Source organism: Grammomys surdaster, unplaced genomic scaffold, assembly GCF_004785775.1.
Source record: "Grammomys surdaster isolate TR1022 unplaced genomic scaffold, NIH_TR_1.0 191, whole genome shotgun sequence".
Classification (NCBI taxonomy): domain Eukaryota; kingdom Metazoa; phylum Chordata; class Mammalia; order Rodentia; family Muridae; genus Grammomys; species Grammomys surdaster.
The window spans coordinates 1,455,448-1,479,590 of record NW_021604636.1 but is presented as its reverse complement, the minus strand read 5'-3'; the positions used below and the strand labels follow the sequence as shown (position 1 = coordinate 1,479,590).

General features: G+C 37.8%; 1 protein-coding gene across 2 annotated transcripts in view; it reads right to left on the bottom strand.

The window, feature by feature from the left end:
- Positions 1–24,143, bottom strand: part of Ttc21b (tetratricopeptide repeat domain 21B) — a 68,132-nt gene that overhangs the window by 27,255 nt on the left and 16,734 nt on the right. For both annotated transcript variants that reach the window (XM_028769272.1, XM_028769274.1), the window contains exons 8-19: positions 23,395–23,493; positions 21,888–22,080; positions 21,456–21,553; positions 20,931–21,131; positions 18,496–18,625; positions 16,325–16,482; positions 14,241–14,462; positions 13,414–13,652; positions 11,648–11,720; positions 11,039–11,149; positions 10,187–10,325; positions 5,353–5,459 (exon numbers count right to left, since the gene is read on the bottom strand). In XM_028769272.1, the coding sequence (XP_028625105.1) occupies positions 5,353–5,459; positions 10,187–10,325; positions 11,039–11,149; positions 11,648–11,720; positions 13,414–13,652; positions 14,241–14,462; positions 16,325–16,482; positions 18,496–18,625; positions 20,931–21,131; positions 21,456–21,553; positions 21,888–22,080; positions 23,395–23,493 (1,770 nt within the window). The remainder of the gene's footprint in view (positions 1–5,352; positions 5,460–10,186; positions 10,326–11,038; positions 11,150–11,647; positions 11,721–13,413; positions 13,653–14,240; positions 14,463–16,324; positions 16,483–18,495; positions 18,626–20,930; positions 21,132–21,455; positions 21,554–21,887; positions 22,081–23,394; positions 23,494–24,143) is intronic.

The following is a 24,143-nucleotide window of genomic DNA, read 5'->3' as shown; positions in this document are numbered from 1 at the left end:
GTGTGTGTATACATACATACATACATACATACATAATACATACATACATAGAAAGAAAATTGCTCACAGTAGGAAAGAAAAAACGAAAAAGAAAGTACAAATAGTATTGGCTACAGAGGCTCATGGCAAATGCCTGAAGACAAGCTCGCTCTTTAATTATTTGAACCTTGGAGGTAGCCTCAGTTTATAGTTGCTTGCCCATTTATTAATAACACCACCCTCTTTTTTATTTTATAAAAGAGAAATTTATCAACGTTGCAGAGGCTGGGGACTTCAATATCAAGGCATAGTGTCAAGCAAGGGGCTTCTTTCTCTTTGCCATCCTATGGCAGACGGTGAGACGATCAGAGAATAGGATGCTGATATGAAACTAAGTTCTTTCCTAGTCTACGTTAATCCACTCATGATGGCGAACATTTTAAACACCCTTCACAGGTAGAACTCTCAGCTCTGTCTGATAATTAAATTTCTAACATACTTTCTAAGAGACATGGGTAAACCATAGCAACTACTCCAAACAAACACAGGGTTTAAGTCTTTGATGGTGGTCATGACCAACACCGAGTGATGCAATGTTGCTTTGTTTTATAATTTGGGTAGCATGTGATAGTCTAGAAGCTTCTACTTTGTACCTGTAAAACATTTGCTCTACAGACGTACTTTGAAAACTTGAGTATTTGAATCACCAGCTGGGTGTGAAAATGTTTATTTGTAAATTCCCACATGATACTGATTCCAATAGAAACCATTAGTGCAGATGGCTGGATGGCCCTCAAGCACTGCACCTGGCACACGGGCTGCTGTTACAAAGACGCAAGCATTCACAGGTGGTGAGCACAGCAAGTCAGCTGAATGACTGGTGGTTCTGAGATCCACTTCATACCAAACAGTGGCTTAAATGTTAAATGAGATTATGAATGTAAAGTTGTTAATTCAGAGCAGGTTATATGGGCACTCAGTGAATACGACTATTTTAGCTCTTTCTGATTAATTGTAAAACCTACTCAGCACACTCACTAGTTACTCTTGCATTTTTATTTTATTGTGAAATAACTAGGGAGTATTAGCTTTTATATCTATTTTAAGTTGTTTTTATTAAAACATTTAAACTTAAAATATGATTACAGCACTTCCCCCTTTTCCTTCCACCAGCTCCTTTTGTGTCCCACCGCTATTCAAACTGGTGGCTTCTTTTTTTGTTTTTATTGTTACAATATGTATAAACACATGAATATATAAATACAACCTGCTGAATCATTTTAATGTGGCTCCCTATTCAGAAGCTCTATGATTTGAATGATAAACTTTTTGAACAAAAAGATTTGTAAAAGATATGCAATTTATGTAATCTGAGTTATATCTTTCCATCAGCTAAACTTCCAGAAAGTCAAATAGTGTATTGCTATGCATCTCAACTGTTTGGCTCTTTGGGGAAACTCATTCATAAATGTGTGTGTGTGTGTATGTGGTGTGTGTGCAGTGTGTATGAGCCAGAGCCAGAGAGGGGGACACACACACAGGGTGGGGGGGGGAGAGAGAGAGAGAGAGAGAGAGAGAGAGAGAGAGAGGGAGAGAGAGAGAGAAAGAGAGAAAGAGAGAGACTGAGACTTTGCTATTTTTGTAAGGATGAATACATAAAAGATACCTGTATAAAATAATTTTGAAAAGTTTTGTAACTAAAACATTTTATAAAAAATGTTAAGCTGCTGCAATAATAAATATAACCATTGCTAAGAAAAATTTTCTACAGAACACATATTTATACATTTCTTTTAAAGATTTACTTTTATTTATTTAAATTATGTGTAGGCATGTGTGTCTGCATGTCAGTAAATACATATGAATGTAGGTGGCTGAGGAGGCTAGCGGTACCTAGTCACTCCCTGGAGCTGGAGTTACAGATGGTTGTAATCTGAGAACCAAACTTAAGTCCTCTTGACCATTGAGCCATCTCTACAGCTCCAAAAATACATTAAAAAATTAGTATCATATTATGTTTCTTTTTAGTTTTCAGAAGGAGTAATGCTAAATTAATTTGTTATAATAACAACATAAGCCTTGTTACCTTTACTTTTTAATCCTTTTACATTTTATAATATACAATTCTAAAATCTTTAAACTTTTTAGCTAGAAAAAGTGTAGATATGAACATTTTTAATTTAAGAGTAGAAATACCATTGCCTTTTTTTCTATAAATCCATCCAACCAACTCCAATTATACAATGGTTTTCACAGGAATAGAAAACAGGATACTGATTCAGTCTTGGAGGTCAGGTGGGGTTTTAACACTGGCTTGTAATATTTTTTTTCTATTTTTGTAGCTTTATGTTGCAAGCATTATGATTGCTTCAAACCAAAATACACCATTAAACTTAATGTAATATTAAGTTTTACAAAAAATACACATGGCAAAACTATGCACATTGGAGAAAAACAAATGTTGAATATAAGAATTATAAACAAATATAATCTACGTATATTAGAAAATCTTATCCAGTTATGCTGTGGAGTCAACAGATAGTGGATAAAAAGGCAAAAAGTCAATTAAATAAGAAACCACTGGGCCTATACACTTGGAAAACACAGATTTGTTAACACTTTGAGAAGAAATGACTGACTCCTAAAGAGAACAGTAAGATCAGTGAAGGACAGACAGGAACAGACAGCTGTCACAGCAAGAGGAAACCAGGAACAAGAGCTCCCTGTATGTTTCTTGGGGATGAGGTGAGAGAAGAAAAGTACTCAAGTCTTACAAATGGCTAAGTCTCAGATCTCTTTTTAAAGTTTGTTGACTAGATCTATTGCTTTGTTTTCTGGGGTGGGATGGGTGCACATGTGGGGGTTGGTTCTCTACTCCACCAAGTCGTGGCCTCTTGGGATCAAACTGCTGAGGAGGTGAGTCTCACAGCCAAGCACTTTTACTCACTGGCTAAGCCATCTCGCTGTTTCTTGCCTCTACTTTTCTAGCCATTCGACTTTGCATGCAGTGTACAGTCAGGAGCAGATGGTCACACCATGGAGGATGCCCATTTGCTTAATCACTGCTAAGTCATAAATTGGTATTCCAGAAGACCTCTGTCATGATTCTTCAATCATCTGTGCCACTTAACAGATTAAGGTTTTGAGACTCAATGGCTGTGGATAAATTCTAGATAAAGGTAATGGAGCTACAGTCGTGGACCCTGGGTAAGGAGGAAGCTAGCCTTGCTGAGTCATGCTGCACTGTTCTGAATGCTGGATTATATCAGGTGATACAGGCAAACGAATGCTCACTGGAGATGATGGGTTTTGCAAAATTTGAACCTCTTCTAATGATATTTCTGTAATATACAATAATGTACTTTAGATATCTAAACACTATATATTCAGATATCTAGAAATCAGGGGCTGGAGAGAAGGCTCAATGGTTAAGGGCACTTGCTCTTTTTGCAGAGCACCTGGGTTCAGTTCCTACCGTATGCATCAGGTGACTCACAGCTGCCTATGACTCGAACTCCAGGGGACCAAATGTCTTCCTCTAGCCTTCATGTGTGACTTCTGCATGCTCATGGTACATATATACACAGGCACACACACATACACATAGATAAATAAATTTAACTACGAAATAATTAGAGATTAGAAGAAGTGGACAGTAGGTTGAGCATGAAAGAAACTATTAAATAAAAGTACAGGTGGTAGAAAACATGAATACATAGCAATGCTTACATAACATGCGGAGTTATTATATAATTACCTACTTGGACAAAGGACTTTTTGTTTGGCTTCAGAGGGAAATGAACTGTGTAGTGTTAACTATAAATAAACTTTCAGCAGCCAGTTTGAAAGGGATGAGAACCAGGATGGGAAAGGGAGAGCTGGAGTCAAGGAGAAGGGTAAGCTGAGGGAGCACAGCACAGTTTACACAGCACTCACAGAACACTGAACCAAGGCATGGATAACAGAGCACGGAGGAAAACGAACTGAATATAAAGCAAACAAAAGTCAAGAAAAGAGAACACGACGTTTTAAAATTTCAAAATGAAACCAAGTTGTAAGATGGTAGACAGAAGTTCAAATATAATCTACAATTACACTGCGTACAAGCTAATGAAACAGCCACTTTGTAAGAACTACATGCACTCAGCTGGCTCTTTAGTTTTCATTTTGAAAGAACATCTCAGTAGGTTCTTGGGGCTGGACTTCATCTTGCTCTGTATCCCAAGCAGGCCTTGAACTTTCGGATTACAAACTTGTGCTACTAGACTTAGTAATAAATTAAATGTCCCAATGAACAGATTAACAGAAAAAAAATTGTCAGAGCACATAAAAAGTACTCAGTGTTGGCCTTCAGATCCTCATTATAAGGAAATGGACATTGAAAGTAAAAACATATTCTGTGCAAACAAGAACCACAAGGAAACCAGAATCAGGCAGAGAGATGGCGACCTGGGTAAAGGTACTTGCCTAGCAACTCTGTCAGGCTGATACTGACAGAGGTACAGAAGGTAAAACTAAAACTCACTCTACAGTCATCTGACTGTCACATGTGAGCCATGGCATGTACCATCCCTACAAAGTCAACTGACATGCCACAGTGGCACTGGCATATGCTGACCGCTCCATAATGCCAGAAACCCAGCACCAATGTCCACAGAAACTAGTTCTCAAACTCAGTGTCATAGAGAATAGAAGCAAATGCCAACAAATCTCAAAGGATTGGGTCAGTCAAAGTATGACACCGGCACAGTGCAACTGCAGAAGTCAGGACATGGTCCCGAAATCTGGCCATCCCAAAGGCTAGCAGTCCAGTTTTCATTTTCAAGCCTGCAACGATTTATTAGCCATTAAAATATGTGCATACAATTAACTAGAAAACTGCTTTTCAAAAAAATTTCTAATAGAGTAGCATCATGTAGTTAAAACGCAAGCAAGCATTCATGGAATGCAAAGGGAAGAGAGTGATTCATTAATAATATTAATAAGAATAAACCTTTGCGTGATTATCAAAATGGAAGGCAAATAAAACTAAAAATATCAAGACTACAAACGATACCTTTTTATAATAGATACAGGCATTCAGAAGATGTTATTGCACTTGACAACTAAAAAAATTATTTTTAAAAACATGACCATCTAAACTGACAAAAGAGGAGTTTTCAAATGATCAGTGTAAAATCTATCAAAGTTATTGAATTAAAAGATAGTTTCTATAAAGGAAGTGTTGAGGCTTCAATGGTTTCAAAATTGATGTGTTCTCAGTATTAACCATCTTTAGGCATGGAATCACTGTTTGTTTTGGTCTATCCTCTGTGGGTATTGGGTCAACAGAGAGTATCTCCCGCCCTCTGCCCAGAGGCGTACACACCGTACCTGCTGTAGTGCGGCAGTCGCATCGTCGGGCCTCTCCATTTTAGAATAGACTTTTGCTAGAAGGACCTGGGACCGCCCATCCACCATGAGAGCCGACAACTCATTTACTAAGAATGGAATGCAAAGGGGATAATGTCATCTTACATAAATGTCTATATTTCTTTACATTAACAAAGGTCTTTAAAAGATTTTGACAGTGAATAAGTTAAAATTTAGACAGTTAAAGTATAGCCAAACCTTTTTTAAAAGAAGGACTTACAATAGTAATTGACTTTTAAGAAAATGTAGAGTATTGAACTGTAACCAGCATTTGTTTTTAGACATGTATTAGTAGGTAATCCCATCACTCATATCAAGATTGCAAACTGTAAGTGTGTAAAAATGTCTGTTTGTTGAAGCCATTAAAATAAAATAGCACTTGCATACAATTACAAACAAAATTGCTTAAATTTAAGAAATTAGCATCATGAATGTCACAGATTGCAATGCCAACAGGCCTGGTTTCTAGTCTAGGCTCATCTTTAGCTTGCTATGTAATCTCCGCTTCCCTTGTCAAACAATACTACCTACCTAGCATGCTTACGGTAAAACTTCAAATAAGCCAACTTGTGTTAAATAATCCAATCTTAAGCATGTAGTGATGTACGGAATACTTTGTGACTTAAGGGGTATGTCAGACCCTAAATGTGGAAAAAGTAAGTTTGTTGCACCATGTATGGAGTGTACAATCGGGCCATATTGTGCTACAAACGTCTATGTTCACCTTGGACCTGTGGCGGTCAGAGTACTCCTTGTAGGAGTTGGTTCTCTCCTTCTTTCACGTGGGGCCTGGAGTTCACCATCAGGGTGTTAGGCTTGGCATCAAGCACTTTTACTGTCTGACCTATCTTGCTGCCTTAATAACTTGTTTAACATTTCAACCTGAAAGGTAGTGTTTTGTTTTTTAATGAATTTAATTAACAAATCTAGGTAACAAAAACTCAGTCTAGCATGAATAGATTTCCAAAAATAACAATTTTGTCACCGTTGCTTTACATTAAGAAAAGCTGTGAAGTGGGCATAAGTAACAAGTTTTCAGCGACAGTGTGAATACCCATGTAGCCGTTGTCTTTGCTCTGGCCCAATGAGAGGGTCAGTGTGGGCAGGGCTATAAAATGATGTAGCTGGATTTATTTGAAAAGCTTCAGATCACTTCTGGATTCAGAGGCTGAAGCAGGAGTGTGCAGTTGAGGATGGAATCAGGCCGGCCAGCTTCCATCCTAATCCGGGAGAGACAAGGGAGAGAGGAAGTAGAAGTGGAGTAGTAGGAACAGAGATTCAGAACTGAGCCATCAGCTGTTTAAACGTAATGACAATGCAGGAGCCAAGATGTTGATTCTTACCAACTATAAAAGAGAGAAAAACTGTAAGGGATGAGAGAACAGTTCCACACACACTACACTGAGGGGGTGCATCAGAAACTTAGGTTTCACCAGTGTAAGTTAAAGACCTATGTAAGAAGCCAGGTACTAGTATTTACTAGCTGTGGAAACCTGTAGAAGTGAAGGAAGGAAAGTGAACTGTAGGTTGCTGACTGGAAAACACAGGGACAGTTTAAAACTAGTTAATGCAATGCCAGAGGAAATGTATGTGAAGGCATGCGTATGCTTCAGACTGTATTCAGCAAACATTCAGTGAGCATTTCCTATACAAACACAACACAGGAAACTTACATAAAATACAAACTTGTTTCCCTTACAATCTTAGGCCTTTTTGTATTTACTAGCTAGATCTGACAGACCCATGCATGCTGTTTGGCATGAGTAAGAAATCACACACTCAATGTATCCATAATTGGAAGGATTTATGGTCAACTTTATTAAAGCTAAACTAAGACCACTTAGGAGTGTTAAAAAGTGTAGGGTAGACTCCTCCTACAGATGGAAACATACACGCTGGTAGCAGAAGGAAATCAATGGAATTAAATTAAGTTTCTTATAGAGTCGTGTGTGTGTGTGTTCATAAGAAATAAAGGTGGCATTTGAACAAAACAACTAAATTTAAATTGACTATCCATTTTGAAGATGATATGAAAAAACATCTATGTGGTTTAAAGTTCTTAATTAAAAAATAAAAAGGCTAGGTGACATGTTAAAAGAGTTTTAAAACACTGACTAGGAAAGCTTTTTCAAATATAGTAAATTAGAAATCAAAGAAGGAAGATGGTCGGATACAATGTGATAAGGCACAATAAATAAATTTGGTAAAGAAATACCAGCTCCAGCAAGACGATCTAGAAAAACAGGCAAAGGATTAAGGGCAAAGGGGACATATTAAAAGTAGATTGTGATCCATAAATAGTAAAACTGACCTCAGTCATCAAAGTGTATATTAAAAGCAGGTTTATGTTTTATTCTCACAAGGACTGCTACACAGTACTTGGGCATTTTTATCTTTTTGTTTTGTTTTTAAGATTTATTTGCTTATGTATTTTTGTGTATAAGTGCCCTATCAGCATGCCAGAAGAGGCACCAGATCCCGTTATAGAGCACCGTGAGCCACCACCATGTGGCTGCTACGAACTGAACTCACAACCTCTGGAAAAACAGCCAGTGAGCATTTAACTGCTGAGCCATCTCCCCAGCCTGGGCATTTTTATCTTTAAGAAAGTATAAACTTTTAGGCAAGGTGGCTCATGAATTTGGGCAGCTGAGAATGGAGAACCAGCATGAAATCTAAGCCAGTCTGAGCTTCGAGTGGGATCAGCCTTCCCACAAAGCAGAAAAGACAAGAGAATGAAGCAATATTCAATTCTTGTAAGTACACAGAGGTATACAAACCAAAATCTTATCTGATTTTTCTTATTTTTCTTCGAATCATAATTAATGCTAATATTCTGCAATATTAACACACACTAGCATGCATATGTTTGAAATAGAGGGCTGTACTTGCAAATAAGGAAAGAAATTATAAGAAAAAGATTCATCACTACAGAATTACACATACACTATAAGCTATTTTACATATATAAACTATATGTGCACATTATGTATAACTTATCATACACAGTCTAGTGTGCACAGCTGTTCCTCCTTTTCCTGGGCGATTGGTTTCAAGGACATCCAGCCAATACCTAAATCCATGGGTGTGCAAGTCTGTTATGTGGGTGATGTAGTATTTGCACGTGACACACACACGTCCCCTGACATCCTTTAAACCATTGCTAGATAACTAATAACACCCAACACAATGTAATATTACACAAATAGCTCTTCTACTGTGCTAGCTAGGAAATAATGACAAGAAAAATGTCTCTACATGATGAGAAGAAGAACAGCTTTTCTTTGAAATATTTATGAGCCATGATTGGTTGGGTCTGTGGATTCCAGAACATTAACAGTAACTGTGTGCATCAGAACAGAGACAGGAGTATGCTAGCTTAGGAAGTATTCAGGCATTAAATGGAGTTTCTTCTTGTGTGTGGGAGGAAGAGAAGCCTTCACTTACTTTAACAATCTCTAAATTCTGACATGAGTAATAAGTAAGCACTACATTTTACTGAACATAAAAAATCTTAAAACATAAACCCTGGACACTTGTAAAAATACAGTGTGGAAATATTGGAAAAATATAAATGCATAAACGTTTTCCCAGCAATTTATTCTTAAGAAATTTAAGCAAGTATTGGGAAAGATGGTTGAGTGTTAAAGATGCTGCCTGACAACCTGAGTTCAATCCTGGATCATATTTCCCAAGCTGTCCTCTGACCTTAGCACTTACACAAAGCATGTGTGTGCACTTCCAATACAGACTATAAATCCAAAAGTAGCTCAATGGAATAAACTTAAGAACCAAGTAAATACCAAGGATTAAGATCTAAGGATATTAGTTGTCATGTAGTTTATGGTACTAATATGCCAAAGTAAAACAGATGCTCAATAATACCAGTAAAATTAAAAAACTCCAAGTTATAAAACATTAATGCTATTTGGTTAGATACTACAGATATCAGCATATATTTCCTTACATTCTATATGGAGAAAACATTTTGAATACTGAGCTGAATACATTTTGTTAAACAGGAAAACCACAATGATCACATTTGTACAAAACACAAATAAATACATAGAAAATATATATTTAATCACATTCTACCTGTATGGAATGTAATAAGAGAGTAAACAGAATTTATGGAACAATAGCTGATTTGTGCATTATTATACTTTTATAATGCCTGAAATCTGTTGTGTGTGAATGTGTGTATGATATAGAGGGCATAGCCAATATCAGATCACCCTAACCATTGAGATAGGGTCTCACTGACTCTGGAACTGAATAACTTGGTCAGAGTATCTGGCCAAGATCAAACGGGAGTCCTGTTTCGGTTACTCTATCTTTGAGAGGAAAGGTACATAGTGTGCCAGGCTTCTTAAAGCTGGGGACCCAAACCTAGGTCTTCAAGGAAATGCTTTACCATGGAGTAACTCTGCAGCCTCTCAAGATGCTTGAGTTCTTTTTTAAAAAATGTAATATTTTTTAGAAGATAAAGATTATACAAGTGTTGATGTGCTTAAATATCAGTAACTGTGATTACTATATAACTTATTTATATCATTTTAGGAATTTTATAATTTTTTTCTTTTATAACACAATGGACTATTTATTAAATCCGTTATTAGGTTTAAAGCCCACCCATTTTGTAGAACTAAGTTCTAAGAGAAGAAAATACACATGAATTCATACAGCCAACTCCATGCAAAAATATCGAGAAAATCAATATACAATTGTATATTATAAAAATAAATAGGTCAGATTTATCAAGTAATGTTTTTTACAATCAGAAAGACTTGCATACCAGGCTCATGAGCTAGAGAATGCTGGAGAACTTTCTCTGCTTTCTCGTACAACTTCAGTCTCAGTAGGAGTTCGGCCAGGTCATAGCAAAGGCAATTCTGCTGTCCACTTTTCAGAGCAGCTTCATAATAGGTGATTGCCTAAACAAAGGCCATGTCAGTTAGGTCTAAAAAAACACAGAAACTTCACACGGCTAAGACATAAGGCACATCTATAACTAGAGAAAATATATTAAGCATTTTAGGCATGTATCCCTGCTGCCAGTCAAGTATGTCACTTTTCTTAGGGAACCATAGATCACATAGCAACTAGCATCTTTTTTTAAACAGTAAAGGGATAATGGCAAAAATATTTCTCTAGAGATTATCCTAAGGTAAGTAAGCCTTCTCAAATGCATCTGCTTTCCTAGTTGGTGCACATAAACTTAACAATGACCAGGAATGGCAAAAGAGTACACAGTCAAGGAAAATCTTTTATCCCTACTAGAAACAACAACAGAACAACGTCTAAGCACACAGCTTGACCAAGCTGCTAGAGCAGAAAGGAAAATGACTAGGCTACATTATACTGTGTATTATACAGCATATTAGTGACTTTATGGCCATTATCTGGTTGCAAAGACTGAAATATAAGAAACTTAAAATAAAGTTAGCATCAAAACAATCTCCATAGAGTGCAGCACTGGAGGAAGTGAGTCACCAGGAAAATCTGACTTGACACAAATACCAGTTTGTTCACACAAATGTGGAGCTTAAAATCACCAAAGACGTGGAGGTGGCTGCTGCCGACTTCTCTAGAGCAGGTCTCCATCAGCCTGGCTCAATAGGTGTATCATACACTGTGAAGCACTTACCTTTGAGTAATTGTGAGTTTTGACAAGTGCTTTCCCAATCTTTCTCGCCAGCGTTCCATCTTTTGGGTTCTGGTTCAATGCTTGCTCATAGGCCACGATGGCTTCTTCAGGCTAACGTTGTCAAGACACAAATGACAGACTTGAACAAACAGCTTAAGATAACATATTAAAGAGCAACACTGCCACAATTAAGCCCCTCCCTCTTTGGAATACTTTGTTTTAAGAAAGTATATATCAAACAATATAAAAGCATACAATTCCAGATAGATGACTGAACATTGGCCAGCTATTCCTCACTGTAACCAGACCCACAATGATCACTCTTGGCAGTCATTATAACAGTCAATAAATCCCTCTCCACCTTCCTGTTTAGAGGAGACCCCAACATTCTTCTAGGACCATCTCTATTGGATATAAGACAATCATTGAATTAAATCAAGATTTTAAAAATATTACAGAAGCTAACTGCTTATTTGCCACTATCAGAATTCAAATATTAAACATGATGAAAAAACCAAATTACTTTTGACAGTCAGTTACACTTATTGCAGAGTTCTATAATTTTGATTTTTTTTTACACTCTGAGTTCTGTGGAGTTAGAAATTTTACCTCTTGAATGTTCATGTATGCATCGCCGAGGAGCAGGAAAGACCGGGGGCTGGGCATTCTTTCAGCAATTTCTCTGGAATTAGAGCAGTACTACTCAGTATACTGAAAATAGGCAACATTTACAACCAGTAAGATGTTAGTTCATTAAACTCAAGAATACAGTGGCCCTCAGGATACAGCCAGCCATGTAACCTTGTTAAAAGCACATGCTGTGCATGCATACAGTTATAAACTGAAATACACTTTTCCTTCACTCTTTCCATTTTGTGACGTGTATGGAGCGGAGTAAAGGGGGACAGCAAACATACAAACTCTCATGTTCCAGGACTCCTTAACAGGAGGAACAGATTGTACTGACCTTCTAGTACAAGCCGAGCTCTCACCTTTAAGGTAAAAATTAGATGATGAATTATCTTAAAAATACCAGGTCTTTTGCTTCAGGGTCTGCTGCTCGTTTATTTGCAGCTCCACTGTCCAATGTGCTACAAGTTTACAACCCCGTGTTGGGCTGTTGTAGAGCATTAAATATATCTTATTTAACTGCTTGAAACCTCTATGATAATGGTAGTTATTATTTCATCTTTACACATGTTGCCGAGAACGCATGTCTATAGCTAGTGTATTAGATTCGTGAGAAACACACCATGCACTCATTATTACATCACAGCACATCCAAAAGAAACTGAACCGTTTTTGGTTTTGTTTGTTTTTCTGTTTTTTTTCTTTGTTTTTTTTTTTTTGTTTTTTGTTTTTGTTTTGTTTTGTTTGAGACAGGGTTTCTCTGTATAGTCCTGGCTGTCCTGGAACTCACTCTGTAGACAAGGCTGGCCTTGAAACCAGAGATCTGCCTGCCTCTGCCTTCTGAAGTGCTGGGGTTAAGGCCGTGCACCACCACAGCCCTTGTTTTGCTTTTGGGAGACAGAATCCGACTACAAAGTCTCACTGGCCTGAAACTTTTGCATAAGGCAGGCTCTTCTCCAATGCTTTCACAGCAATCCTCTTGCCTCAGGCTGCTTAGTGCTACAAACCACCATACTGGGCTCCCTTAAAAATAGTGCAGAAACATACCTCCAGCACTTAAGCTCCTCCACCACCAACAGAAGATGCTGGCTTCTCTGAATACTCAATACTTACCAAGAATCCAAGCAAAGTTCTTGGTTGGAACATTCGATGATACTTGATGAGCAAGGGCTGACTTAGTCTATTCACACTCGGCCACATGCCGAGTGTGTCTGTGTAATTACTGTTTTCGTCTGTGCTGAAGAATAGCAGCATGTATGCTCGTGTGTCCCAGTACCTTTACAACCTCTGTTTGACAAAGCTATTAAAGCTATGCTCACTCACAAAAGAAAAGGTGAATCCACACCTTGGAGGCTGTAGCATATTAACTTATATTTTCCTCTTCCTCAGCAGATAACGCCACGTATTAAATATGCCTGTCTATCCCCTGGATCACTGCTGTATAACGTTGTTATCATACTACATCTAACTCTTGTTTTTCCTTGCCCCAAACAAATCTAAATTTCATATTTAGATCATATCTAAAATGAGCATTTGATGAGATCTGAGAAACTACCCGGCTAGCACTGAAGCCACTCTAGTTCTGTTTTAGGTTAAACCCCTTGATGAGAGTGGTTCTAGGCAGAAGGAAGAGATCATCTCCAGACAAAGATCTGTAATGAATTTGTGGCTTCCATGACAGGTATAGAAAGCAAGCTTGCAGGTTCATTTCAGGAGGGACGTGTGGGATGCAAGGACCTGCTCACCTGTAACAAGTGATATACAACATCTTCTCTTTCCTATGCTTCAGATAAATATCTGCCATTTTTTCTTTGGCCTCTATAAAATAAGGCTGTTCGGTCGTGACATTTCGAAGCATACTTAATGCACGCTCTGTATCTCCTTGGGCCAGAGCCAGGTCTGCATTAGCAATTGTGACACGTAATTCTTCACAAGTTCCAGAAAACTCATGGATGGCATCCTGTAAAACCTTTGCTGCCTCATGCTGTAATGAGAAAAAATGAAGGACTGTTCAAATAGGCAACGAATTACCCGAAGAAGAGACTTACCTATTCAAACACAGAGACTAAAAATACATGTCAGTACATTCATGGTATTTAAAAATAAACTGATACATTTTTATGAAAAGTCTGCAAATGTATAGAGACTAAAATCAGGTGAGACTATAAATATTAATTAAATGGCTGTTTTTTGCTTATTTGTCTGTTTTTGGGCTTTTTGTTTTTAATTGTACAACCAGAATAAAAGAGTCCCTGCTATTATTCTGGAACAGAATCATAAATTAGATGACTGCATTTCATGGTGGCCAACATAGGCACACTGAGAAAGTTATTCAGGAGCAAACATTTAACTTTCAGGCATTTGCAGAATACACATGTTTTAGTAAAAAGTAAGGAAAAATAAGTTGATAAATTTTGACAGTTGGTCAAGGGACCTCTCTATATTACATACATATATGTAGAAAATGATTCAGCTAGAAATACGTATCTATATTTCATGTTACACCAAAGAGTAGGGAATTAGTACAAACACGCACATACACATGACGAGGCCCCAATCTGAGTTAACGTACCTGCTCATCATTTAAGCGGTGAACCTCCACCAACTCCAGAAAGATGGATAAGCGATGGCTCGCATCCACCTCAATTCTGTGCTTTGACTTCGAGGAGGCTCTGCTTCTCCTCATTCCTGGCAAGTTCATTGCCATGTGCAGAGTCTTAATTGCTTCTGCTATTTCTCCCATTTTCTTTTGTGACTGAGCTTTGATTAAATGATATAATGGGTAGTCTCTCACCTGAGAAATAAATTAGCAACAGTTCTTTGGCGAGCACACAATGAAAACCAGAATTTATAACCACTCAAATAGGATATTAAGTTCTGGAGTATAGCTCATTTGTGAGCATATCCGCAAAGCATGTTCCTGATCTCTTATTTTTTTCACTTCATAGTCATAATTTTAAATTAAAATTTCATTAAAGGATTTCCAAATAATAATAAAAAACCTCACATACTGAAACTAATCAGACTGAAACAGTATACATCTCAATGAAGTATACAGTTGAAAGCCTAATCATATTAACTCTTGACATTCAGGGAAACTGTCAATGCAGCCTCTTCTTTCTTGAATGTCAAATAGGTAGAACAACTGTTTTTTTTTTCTTTTTCTTTTTCTTATAGGCTACCAAAACATCATAAAATTTGATTTTTCAGTAAAAGGATGTCTTTATTTGAGGCTCCTCTAGTAGAAATATGCCTCTTAGATTTCTAGAAAAAAAGTTTTCATTTTTACTCTTTTAACTTTCAAGGTGTTTTCAGTAAACACTGGCCTTTCCTTTTCATCCTACCCCAAATCACAGAATAAAGAAACTTCCATCTGTATTTCAGGTGTAAACAGGACACAGGGAACAGGGAAAAAACTAGAATGAGTAAAGGAAGATAAGCCAGAGGGGACACCCCTCAGTGGGGTGTCATGGAAGCCACCAAAGAATGAAGGAGCCCCAGTTCTTCATGGGCTAGATGCTGTGCACCTGCAGGACGAGAGAGCACGCACACCTTACTCCTCCCCCAGAAGCTGATGCACAGGGCATGGGGGGAGCACTGACTGTTCCTCCAATCTGGACATCTACTGTCCTAAGAAAACACAGGGACAAATCTGGACTCTTAGAACTTGACTTCTCTAGTTCATTTGATGATTTTCCCTTGAGACTCTGGGTGAGTCATCGACTTAAGGCTTCCTTCTATGAGTCTAAAGTAGTGCTGAAAGCAGCTCCTGCTCACAGAAAGTAACCAAAATTTCCTGGATAGTAACAAGTGTTTTTAGAGCTTTAGACGACATAATGTTCGTTTCCAAAATTACTGTGTATTCTCTGACAGTGAATCTAAAAAGAGACTATGGGAAAATAATTCTAGGAGGTTGTGGAGCTCTTAACATGTGTACTCCGAACACTTGGGAGGTGGAGGCAGGAGGATTGTTGTTTCTTGACAGGCTGGTCTACAAAATGAAACAAAGACCAGCCTGCCACTAAAAAAAAGAACAGAAAGAAGGGAAGAAGGAAAGAAAAGAGAGAGAAAGAAAGGTCCAAGAAGAAAATAAGCAATACCATTTACCAATCTTATCCTTTAAAATATTTGGTATATTTCTCCATGGTCTAAAATTATTGTATATGTAATTGCTGCATTTAATTCTCATTATAACAACTGCTATTCTACAAGTTATATAGAAAAGAAAATAGGCTTAGAGATAAGTAGTCTAGAGACTGTTCCCTGAAAAAATTCATTACCAAACTCATATACATTTATTTTATTTTTGAATTGGTGTGTTTGTGTGTGTGTAAGTGTTCTGATGTGCTTCCATATTGTCCAGGCTGGTCTGAGGCTCCCAGTCTCCATCCTCCTAAGTACCTATGATTACAGACACCCTCTGTCTACGAAATTTGATATTGTGATGGTTGTGTTGGGGCAATTCACACAAATTTTCATCTATATCAAATACATCTGATTTTTTCCTCCTATTTCTTGTTGTATCAAAATTCTATTAAAATAATTTCTTCCAAAGCATTTCAATTCACATGTAAAATAATTGAACACATACACCTTCATTAAAAGTTCAAGGTCAGTAGTACGTCTTAGCCTGGAATCCTAATCTGGAATACTTACATTAAAATTGTAGCTCAGACACAGTTCAAGCGACTGAGAACACAGCTTGACTTTGTCTTGGGACAGGTACACCTGAGCCATCAGGAGGTGAGCCTCTGCATAGGAGGGGCTGTGCTCCAGGCAATGCTGCAGGTTGTTGTAAGCTGCCTCAGTGTCACCTAATAAGGGAAGCAACGCCTGTGAGGCTTCAGCACTCAGAGCCGGAGCCCCAACAGGACCCAGAATACAAGTAGTTACACTCTGGCTGTTCAACTGTTCATGAACCTTGCTCTGTTCCTACTTGCTCCAGCTAGCTTCTTTTGTGGTTACTTGAAGAACAGACCCATATGTTAGTCAGGACAAAAGTTGGACACAGCAAACCAGGGAAAATATAAAGGATGACAGCAGGTCCCCATTATTACTAGCAGGACTAAGAATCTACCTTTATTTTCCTTTTAAAAAGGTTTTATTTATAACACCATTAAAATGGGTTTCAAGGCTGTGTTTCAATGAGAATTCTGTCCCATAGGCTTGAATATTTGAACTCTTGGTAGCTAGCTGGGGGCACTGGTTGGGGGTGTTTAGAAGTGGTGGCCTTGCTAGAAGAAGTACATCACTTGGTGCTGAGAGGTTTAATGTCACTCCACTTCTAGTTCACTTTCTGTGCTTCATTTCTGCATTTGAAGATGCTCTCAGCTGGCTGCTCCAGCTACCATGTTTGCATTTGGTGTCCTGTGCCCTGCCATGAGAGAGTCTTATCCAAGTGGAAAGAACAGCCCTCATGTCTTAGTTAGAATTTCCATTGCTGTGAACAGACACCATGGCCAAGGCTACTACTCTTTATAAGGACAATATTTAATTGGGCCTGACTTACAGGTTCAGGTCCATTATCATCAAGGTGAGAACATAGACATTTATAAACCTAGAAGGCTGCAGTGTCATTTACACTAACAAAGAGGACACATCCTACAAACAAGATGGTAGATTTTGTGTAAACCAGGAAAAAGTCCAAGGATACATCCCTGAAATTCTAAACCATGGGATATAGATTAAAATGCAGCACCAAATGAAATAGCAAACAATTTGTAACACATATACTATGTATCTAGAAATCTAAAAAGAACTGCTTAACCTTACAACATTGGTTAGGATGAATGTGAAGGTGAAGTTCCAGAGGGAGAGGACTCTTGAGTCGGAAAGAGGCTCCCCAGACATCCTCTATGTGCTACACCTTCCTTGTGCTGCAGTGCACATGGACTTTTATGCTGCTTTCCAGATATGGCTTAAGTCAATATAAGACGGCCCACTTCCCACCCCACCTTCCTAGAAGAGGGGAAGAAGAGGTCCTAAGTTATTTTCTGTTTAAATATACTGCATCTTTACCTGTTGTCAATAGAAGAAAAACATGGTAAAATTCAGTTTCCTGGATTACAAGAGCTCAGTCTACGAAACTGAAATCACATAATACCATTTCACCCCTCAGAGGTAGAGAACTAACGTGCAAATTACTTGCAGAGCTAGCACAGTAACTTCCTAAACATATTGTTAAAGTCTGGCAACTAACCATCAACAAGATCAACAGTACCTCTGGGGTCGTTATTATTGTGACGTCTAATACCTAGAACTGTGAAAGTCAAGGGGATGAGAATGCTAAGCACAGCACAGCACAGCACAGCTAAGGGTGTCAGTGCTGCCTGACCCAAAACGGAGTGCTAATACCAATGTGTAGCCCACAACCCACAATATATTGTGAAAAATAAAATTTAACAAAGTAGAAGCAGTAAGTGGCTAAGGTCTCCATATGTAGTGGTTTAGCTATTTACCAGCTGGCATCGCAAGAGGTCTTAAGTTACTAAGCCTCTGCTCAATGTCTTTACAATACGCCTTTAGTTCACTAGAGCATCTACAACCTGCACTGTAATGTTTCTGTTCACCCTCAAATACACTTTCAATGTTTGGCTAGATTCTCTTACTTGTTAATAGGTTTTCCAGTGAAAACTGTTTAATATGATGAAAGATTAATAATAATTTATTAGGGCTGCTTATATGAACATGGGGTAGGAAACAAATCTAAAATATATATTGTACGTGACTGTTCTCCCCGGAGAGGAGTACAGAACCTATTTACACCTGTCATTACCAACACCACAATCAAACTCCTATGTTATATTAGGTGCTAAGGCATATATCACCTGACAAATACTTCACTTTGGCCATTAGGAAGACAGCTTGTGGAAGACCTGGTACACTTCTTATAATCGTCTCCAGGACGGAAGAACAACGTCTGAGGACTGGGGAAAGAGGTTGTCCAGGACCTGCAGGCTAAACAAAGCAAATCAGATCATTTTTTAAGTTTATAATCAATGTAGCTAGGATTAAACACACATTAATTTTAGTGTGACTGATTATGATAAAAGAACCTAGTGTTTTTTTTATTAAATTTCTCTTAGGTTTTTTCATACTACTTTCGCTATATAATTGCACAAATATTAAATTATTCCTTAGTTTATCTATGAATAGATTTACAAATTTTTGTTGAGTTCTGTGCAGTTAATTACGGGATTGTTGTGTAATTAATATTTCGATAACACATGAAAGTAGTTATCGGTTCAAAATTTACCAGAGAAACACCTGTTGAAAGAAAAGACACCCAAGAGAGAGAGGTGCAGGTAGCATCACCCAAATAAAGCCAGCCATTGTTTTATCAATGTATCCTTGTATAAGCAAAGATTAAAACAGAAGCTTAGAGACAATTTTTGAGGTTATGCTTGTTAGATTGAAAAATTTAAAAAACAAAAAACAAAAAAACCAAAACCCAACTATATGTGAAAGAGGCCAATGAACAAGGAACAGAGCTGAGGCCAGTGCTGCCTTTCTTGAATGTTTCCATGAAAACAGCATTATGAAGCTGACCAAGTTACAACATGAGGATAAAAACTGCATTATGGGGAACTAGGATGTGCAGATAGATTAGAGACCTAGCTACCAAGAGATCCTCTGAAATACCCTAGACCGGACACCTTGCCTGTCCTTGCTGCTCCACTCAGCCTCCGTTCCTGTGAGCATGTGCATCACCTGTTCCCTTAGCCTCCAAGCAGCTGTCCCCACAGGTCCCTTCAACTCTTTGTCTCTTGGTGAGGCCTACTCTGACGCTCTCACGTACATTTTCACTTCCTCTACCCTGCTCCATTATTTCCTTAGAGCATACACCACTATTCATTCCAGTCTTGTTATGGTACCTGCTTTATCCTTTTAGACTATATCTCTTGGAGCAAAAGTTATAACTTGTTCCCCAAGCATATTCTGCTAGCTCCATGTAGTGTGCCAGATGTGCTATAAAACATCTGCAGAAAGAAGCCTAGATGCTGAGTGAATATTGAAATACGCATTCAAACTACCAAGCAACTTGCATGGACTTGGGAGACTGAGCTCAATCAATCTGAATTGACCAAGTGTGGTTCTGAGAGATGATAGTTTTTAAAGGTTATAACGGCTAGGGAAATGACATGGTATTACACAATATGCAGAGCTCCCTCGGGGAAGATCATTTCTCTTATTTTCATTGTTAATATAGCATCTAATGCTGTAAATCGGGGGGGGGTTGCTAATAATTTTAGTCTTAGCCATGAGTACTGAATAGCCCTACCTGAAAAGCCTGTGTAGAAACATGAGCTGAGTACAAGGAAGTCAGGTTATGTGTGCTTACTGCCAGTACCAAAGGGATGCTGCCTAGTGAATACAGGTCATTTTGCAAAGGATTCCCAGGTAGTGCCACACAGGAGTCTAGTGTTACTACTCAAAAATGCTAATACTCACAAAAGACCATCAGTATCTCCAAGCTAGATCAAACAGGGAGCAGCTGACAATAAGGTTCCATATAAAATAGAGATTAAGAGCTAAAAGGAATATAATTGAAGGGTACAAAATAAACAAGAGAAAATGGCAAGAAATAAATCTGGAAATTATTCCACAAATAATCTTTAACTCAAAGGTCTGAGTGTACTATGAGTAGGTCATTTGTTAACTCATAGCTCAGCAGGCATATACTTTTTAAAAATGGCAATGGCTTTCCATGCAAGCATGCAGCAGAACACAGGGAACTTCTCACACCAGAAGCATCCAATCTAAATCCAAGCATCTACTTTATGAGGGAGAAGTGATTCTTCTTTGGACTAAGTAACTAGATGCTCTCCGTGTCATTCCAAAGAGCAGGAGGAAGAGTCAGCGGTCCACTTCTAACACAAAGGAGAGTTTGAGTTCCTGTGGGAAATGGTTTCATCAGTTTTACAAAAGAGCTCCGGTTTTGAGTTTGCCCAAGGTGAGAGGACACTTGGTGATGCTATCAATCAGATTCAAATATGTAGCAAGCATGAGAATTAACCACCTTGAATATCTCTAAACAGAGTCTTAGGATTTAAAACATTGAAAATAATTCTTTACTAATGAATACTATGATGATTTGGTAGTAATCCTTTCTATAAAGACTGCTTTAAAATGGTTTCAATGAACAGAATTATGAATGTTAATTACAGATGCAGATACACTTGCACATGTTCAAGAGAACTTCTTAGCACCGTCCATGGGACACATGGATGCAGTCTTGGGAATAAGAGGCAGAATTCCCTACCTGAATCGGACAGAGATTCAGATACTCAGTAACAACTTCTAGTAAGAAGTCAGGGTTGAGTTTCTCAAAATACTGTATGCCGAGAGGGAGGTCTTCCAAGTGTGAAAAGTGAGTGTTCACGACATCATTCAACACATTTATAACTTCATCCTGACGATAGTTTTTTTTGGTAGCAAGAACCGCATGCAAATACATTAATTCCTGAAACATAAGTAGAGTTCCTAAGTTATTCCATTTGGCTATAAAGCCATATAGTTCTGTTAACATTTCAAATGTATATCAAAGTACTATTTATAATAAAGTATTCAAAAGTTTGATATAAAATCATTCAAACCTAAGTGTAAGCTGAATGGAAATTTAGGATCATGGAGAAAAGCATTTAAAGTTGCAGAGAGGTAAACTAACACATGGCATTGCACATTAAAGTCGGTGCTCATGCACCATGTAGAGCGAAGGATGAACGAACAGTCACTTTCATGGTTTGTACATAGCAGCTGCAGTCTGCCATCTGATAAAATGCCATACCGCAGATTTTCCCATTGACTGCTGGAATTCACTGAAGAACTCCAACTGCTGGTCTGCATCTTGCAACTGCCCTTCTATTAACTGACATCGAATAAGTCCTGAAATCAAACAGAAACAATCAGGGCCTATTCCAACTGACAAAACTAAGTTAAGGACTGGAAAAAAACTGAAATAAAACACAGCAGGAGGAGGGGTGGGGAAGAAAATAGGTAGCCAGGAACTATGTAAAGTCTTTTACAGCACAATCCATAACTTGATAGAAGCAATCCATTCTTTCAAGATAGTATTTGAGAAATAAATTGCTAGTTTTAAAGATACAGACTTTTCCTTTTATGTGGAAAGAGTTTAATTATAAAAATATTAAATCTATATTCTCTGCTTCAGTGGGCAGGTCCTTGAAGTGAGTTCCTGTGGAGGAAGTTGTCAGCCTACCGGTGACCGCAGCGATGTTGCTTTCATTCAGCGTCATGGCGGTCCTGTACCACTTCCAGGCCTCCTTCATTTTGCCCTGGAGAATCATTTGGTAGCCGAGCTCTGTAGCAATTTCTGCTTGCTGAGGGGTTAAGCTAAATGCTTTTTCTAGGAAACTTTGGACTTTTTGAAGAATGAGTTGATTACGTCCACACTGAAAAGAAAACAAAACCGATTTAGATGAGAAGTCCAGTCTCAGAATATCAGACCAATTTTTCTCTACTTTTACATATACAGCTTGAAATGCACAGGATGGAAGAAAGGGGAAGAAAGATTATTTAAGAAGGAAAGGCTTTCCATCATCGAAATGCTATATCAACAAAGAGCATATGATCCACCCTTCACAAGCTGTAGATTTTAATAAGTACTGTTTAATGACATTGCCATCTTGACACATAGTTCTGTTGTACAAAAACATAATTTTTTTTTACAAATTAGATAGAAAAATCTTTATTTTAAGTTTTCTAAATAAGTGTACATAATTAAATAAAAATCCATTTTCCCCTTAAAGAGAACCTGTACCAATAAGGAAAGTATTTTAAAAATATGTGGCTTATATTTTTTTTTGGAAAAAATACCTAAAAATTTGTTGATGCCAATGCCGTTAAGTAACTATTGAACCTATCAACTTTTAAGAGCAACACATTCTTCTAAATATTTCAATAAACAAAAATTCTATAATCATTCTAAAAAACAGTGAACTTGTGTCTGGTAGTATAACAAAGAAGAAAATATCTTAATTTATATTTTTATATTTTTTCTTTCTTAAAATTCATACAGTTTACATGTTTTAAAATAAGATAATTGTTAGACGTCAGCAATTAATATCCTTAATAGTTTTTTTCAAGTTAGCTTAATAATTCTTTTACTTATGTTTATTTTTCCCATATATTTCTGATAGTTTATTTTACTGTTCAAAGCTCTAATTCTTTTTATTGGCTTTTGCTATTCTGTTGTATTTTTTCTTCTATCCTTGTCATCTTGCCTGTATAGAATATTCATAATAGAAACATATAACATACACTGCCCTTTTCCTTCACTGAAACACTCCATTATCCATTTTAACAGATTTTCTCAAAGGTTTTATAATAGAAGCACATAACACCACTAATTCTGGCTTCCTCTGTGTGGAAGGCACTCTCTAGTTCCAAGAGCCCCTTCCTCATGATCCCTGAAGGCTGGAAAACGTCTGCTAGATTCTCCTGGGTGTCCTTTCGTGGGAATGGATAAGACACTTAGAGCATACCCATTTCACTGCCAGCCAGATGTTCCTCAGCTCTCTTTTTTAGACTAATTTATTTGTTTTATGTATGAGTGCTATATCTGCATGTACACCTGCATGCCAGAAGAGGGCATCAGATCACACTATAGTCAGCCACCGTGTGGTTGGTGGGGATTGAACTCAGGATCCTCTGCAGCCCCAACTGCTAACTCTTAATGATAGAGCCTGGCTAGTAGGCAGTCTTACGGTTCTGCTGAAGGCTATTGTAATCTTATAAAAAAGTTGAGCATTCTGTGGTTCCATGACATCCAATGCATTTCCTAAATTTTCCAGCTTTGCAGCAGCCTAAAACAAAATAAACAGAAAAAAAAAAGAATTTAACACATGAATATATACTCTGATATACTATTACTGATATATTTTTAAAGATTTACTCATTTTCATCTTATGTGTATATGTGAGTGCCTGAATGTACGTATACACACCATATATGTGCCTGATGCCCATGGAAGCCAGAAGATGTCAGATTCCCTGAGACTGGAGTTACAGATGGTGGTGAGCTGTCATGGGGATGCTGGGAAGTGTATCCAGTCTTCTTCAAGAGCAACAAGTACACATCACCACAGAGCCATTGTCTCCGGCCCCCATTACTCATATTTTAAGAGACCTTTGTTTTTATAAATATGTGTGTATGTGAACTGTGGTGAGGTACATGCATGAGCAGATGTCTGTGTGCATATGGTTTTTGTGTGTACACATCTATGTATAGAAGCCAGAAATTACATATTTATTGTTCTCTTACTTTTGAGACAGGATCTCTCACCAAATCTGGAGTTTATTAATTCTGCAAGATGAACTGGTAGGTGAGCTCTAGGTATCTTCCTGTGTTTCCCTCCCCAGTGCTAGGAATATAAACATCTGCCATCATGCCTAACACTTTATAGGTGCTGGAGATGCAAACGCAAATCTTCATGATTGTGCAGAATCTACACACT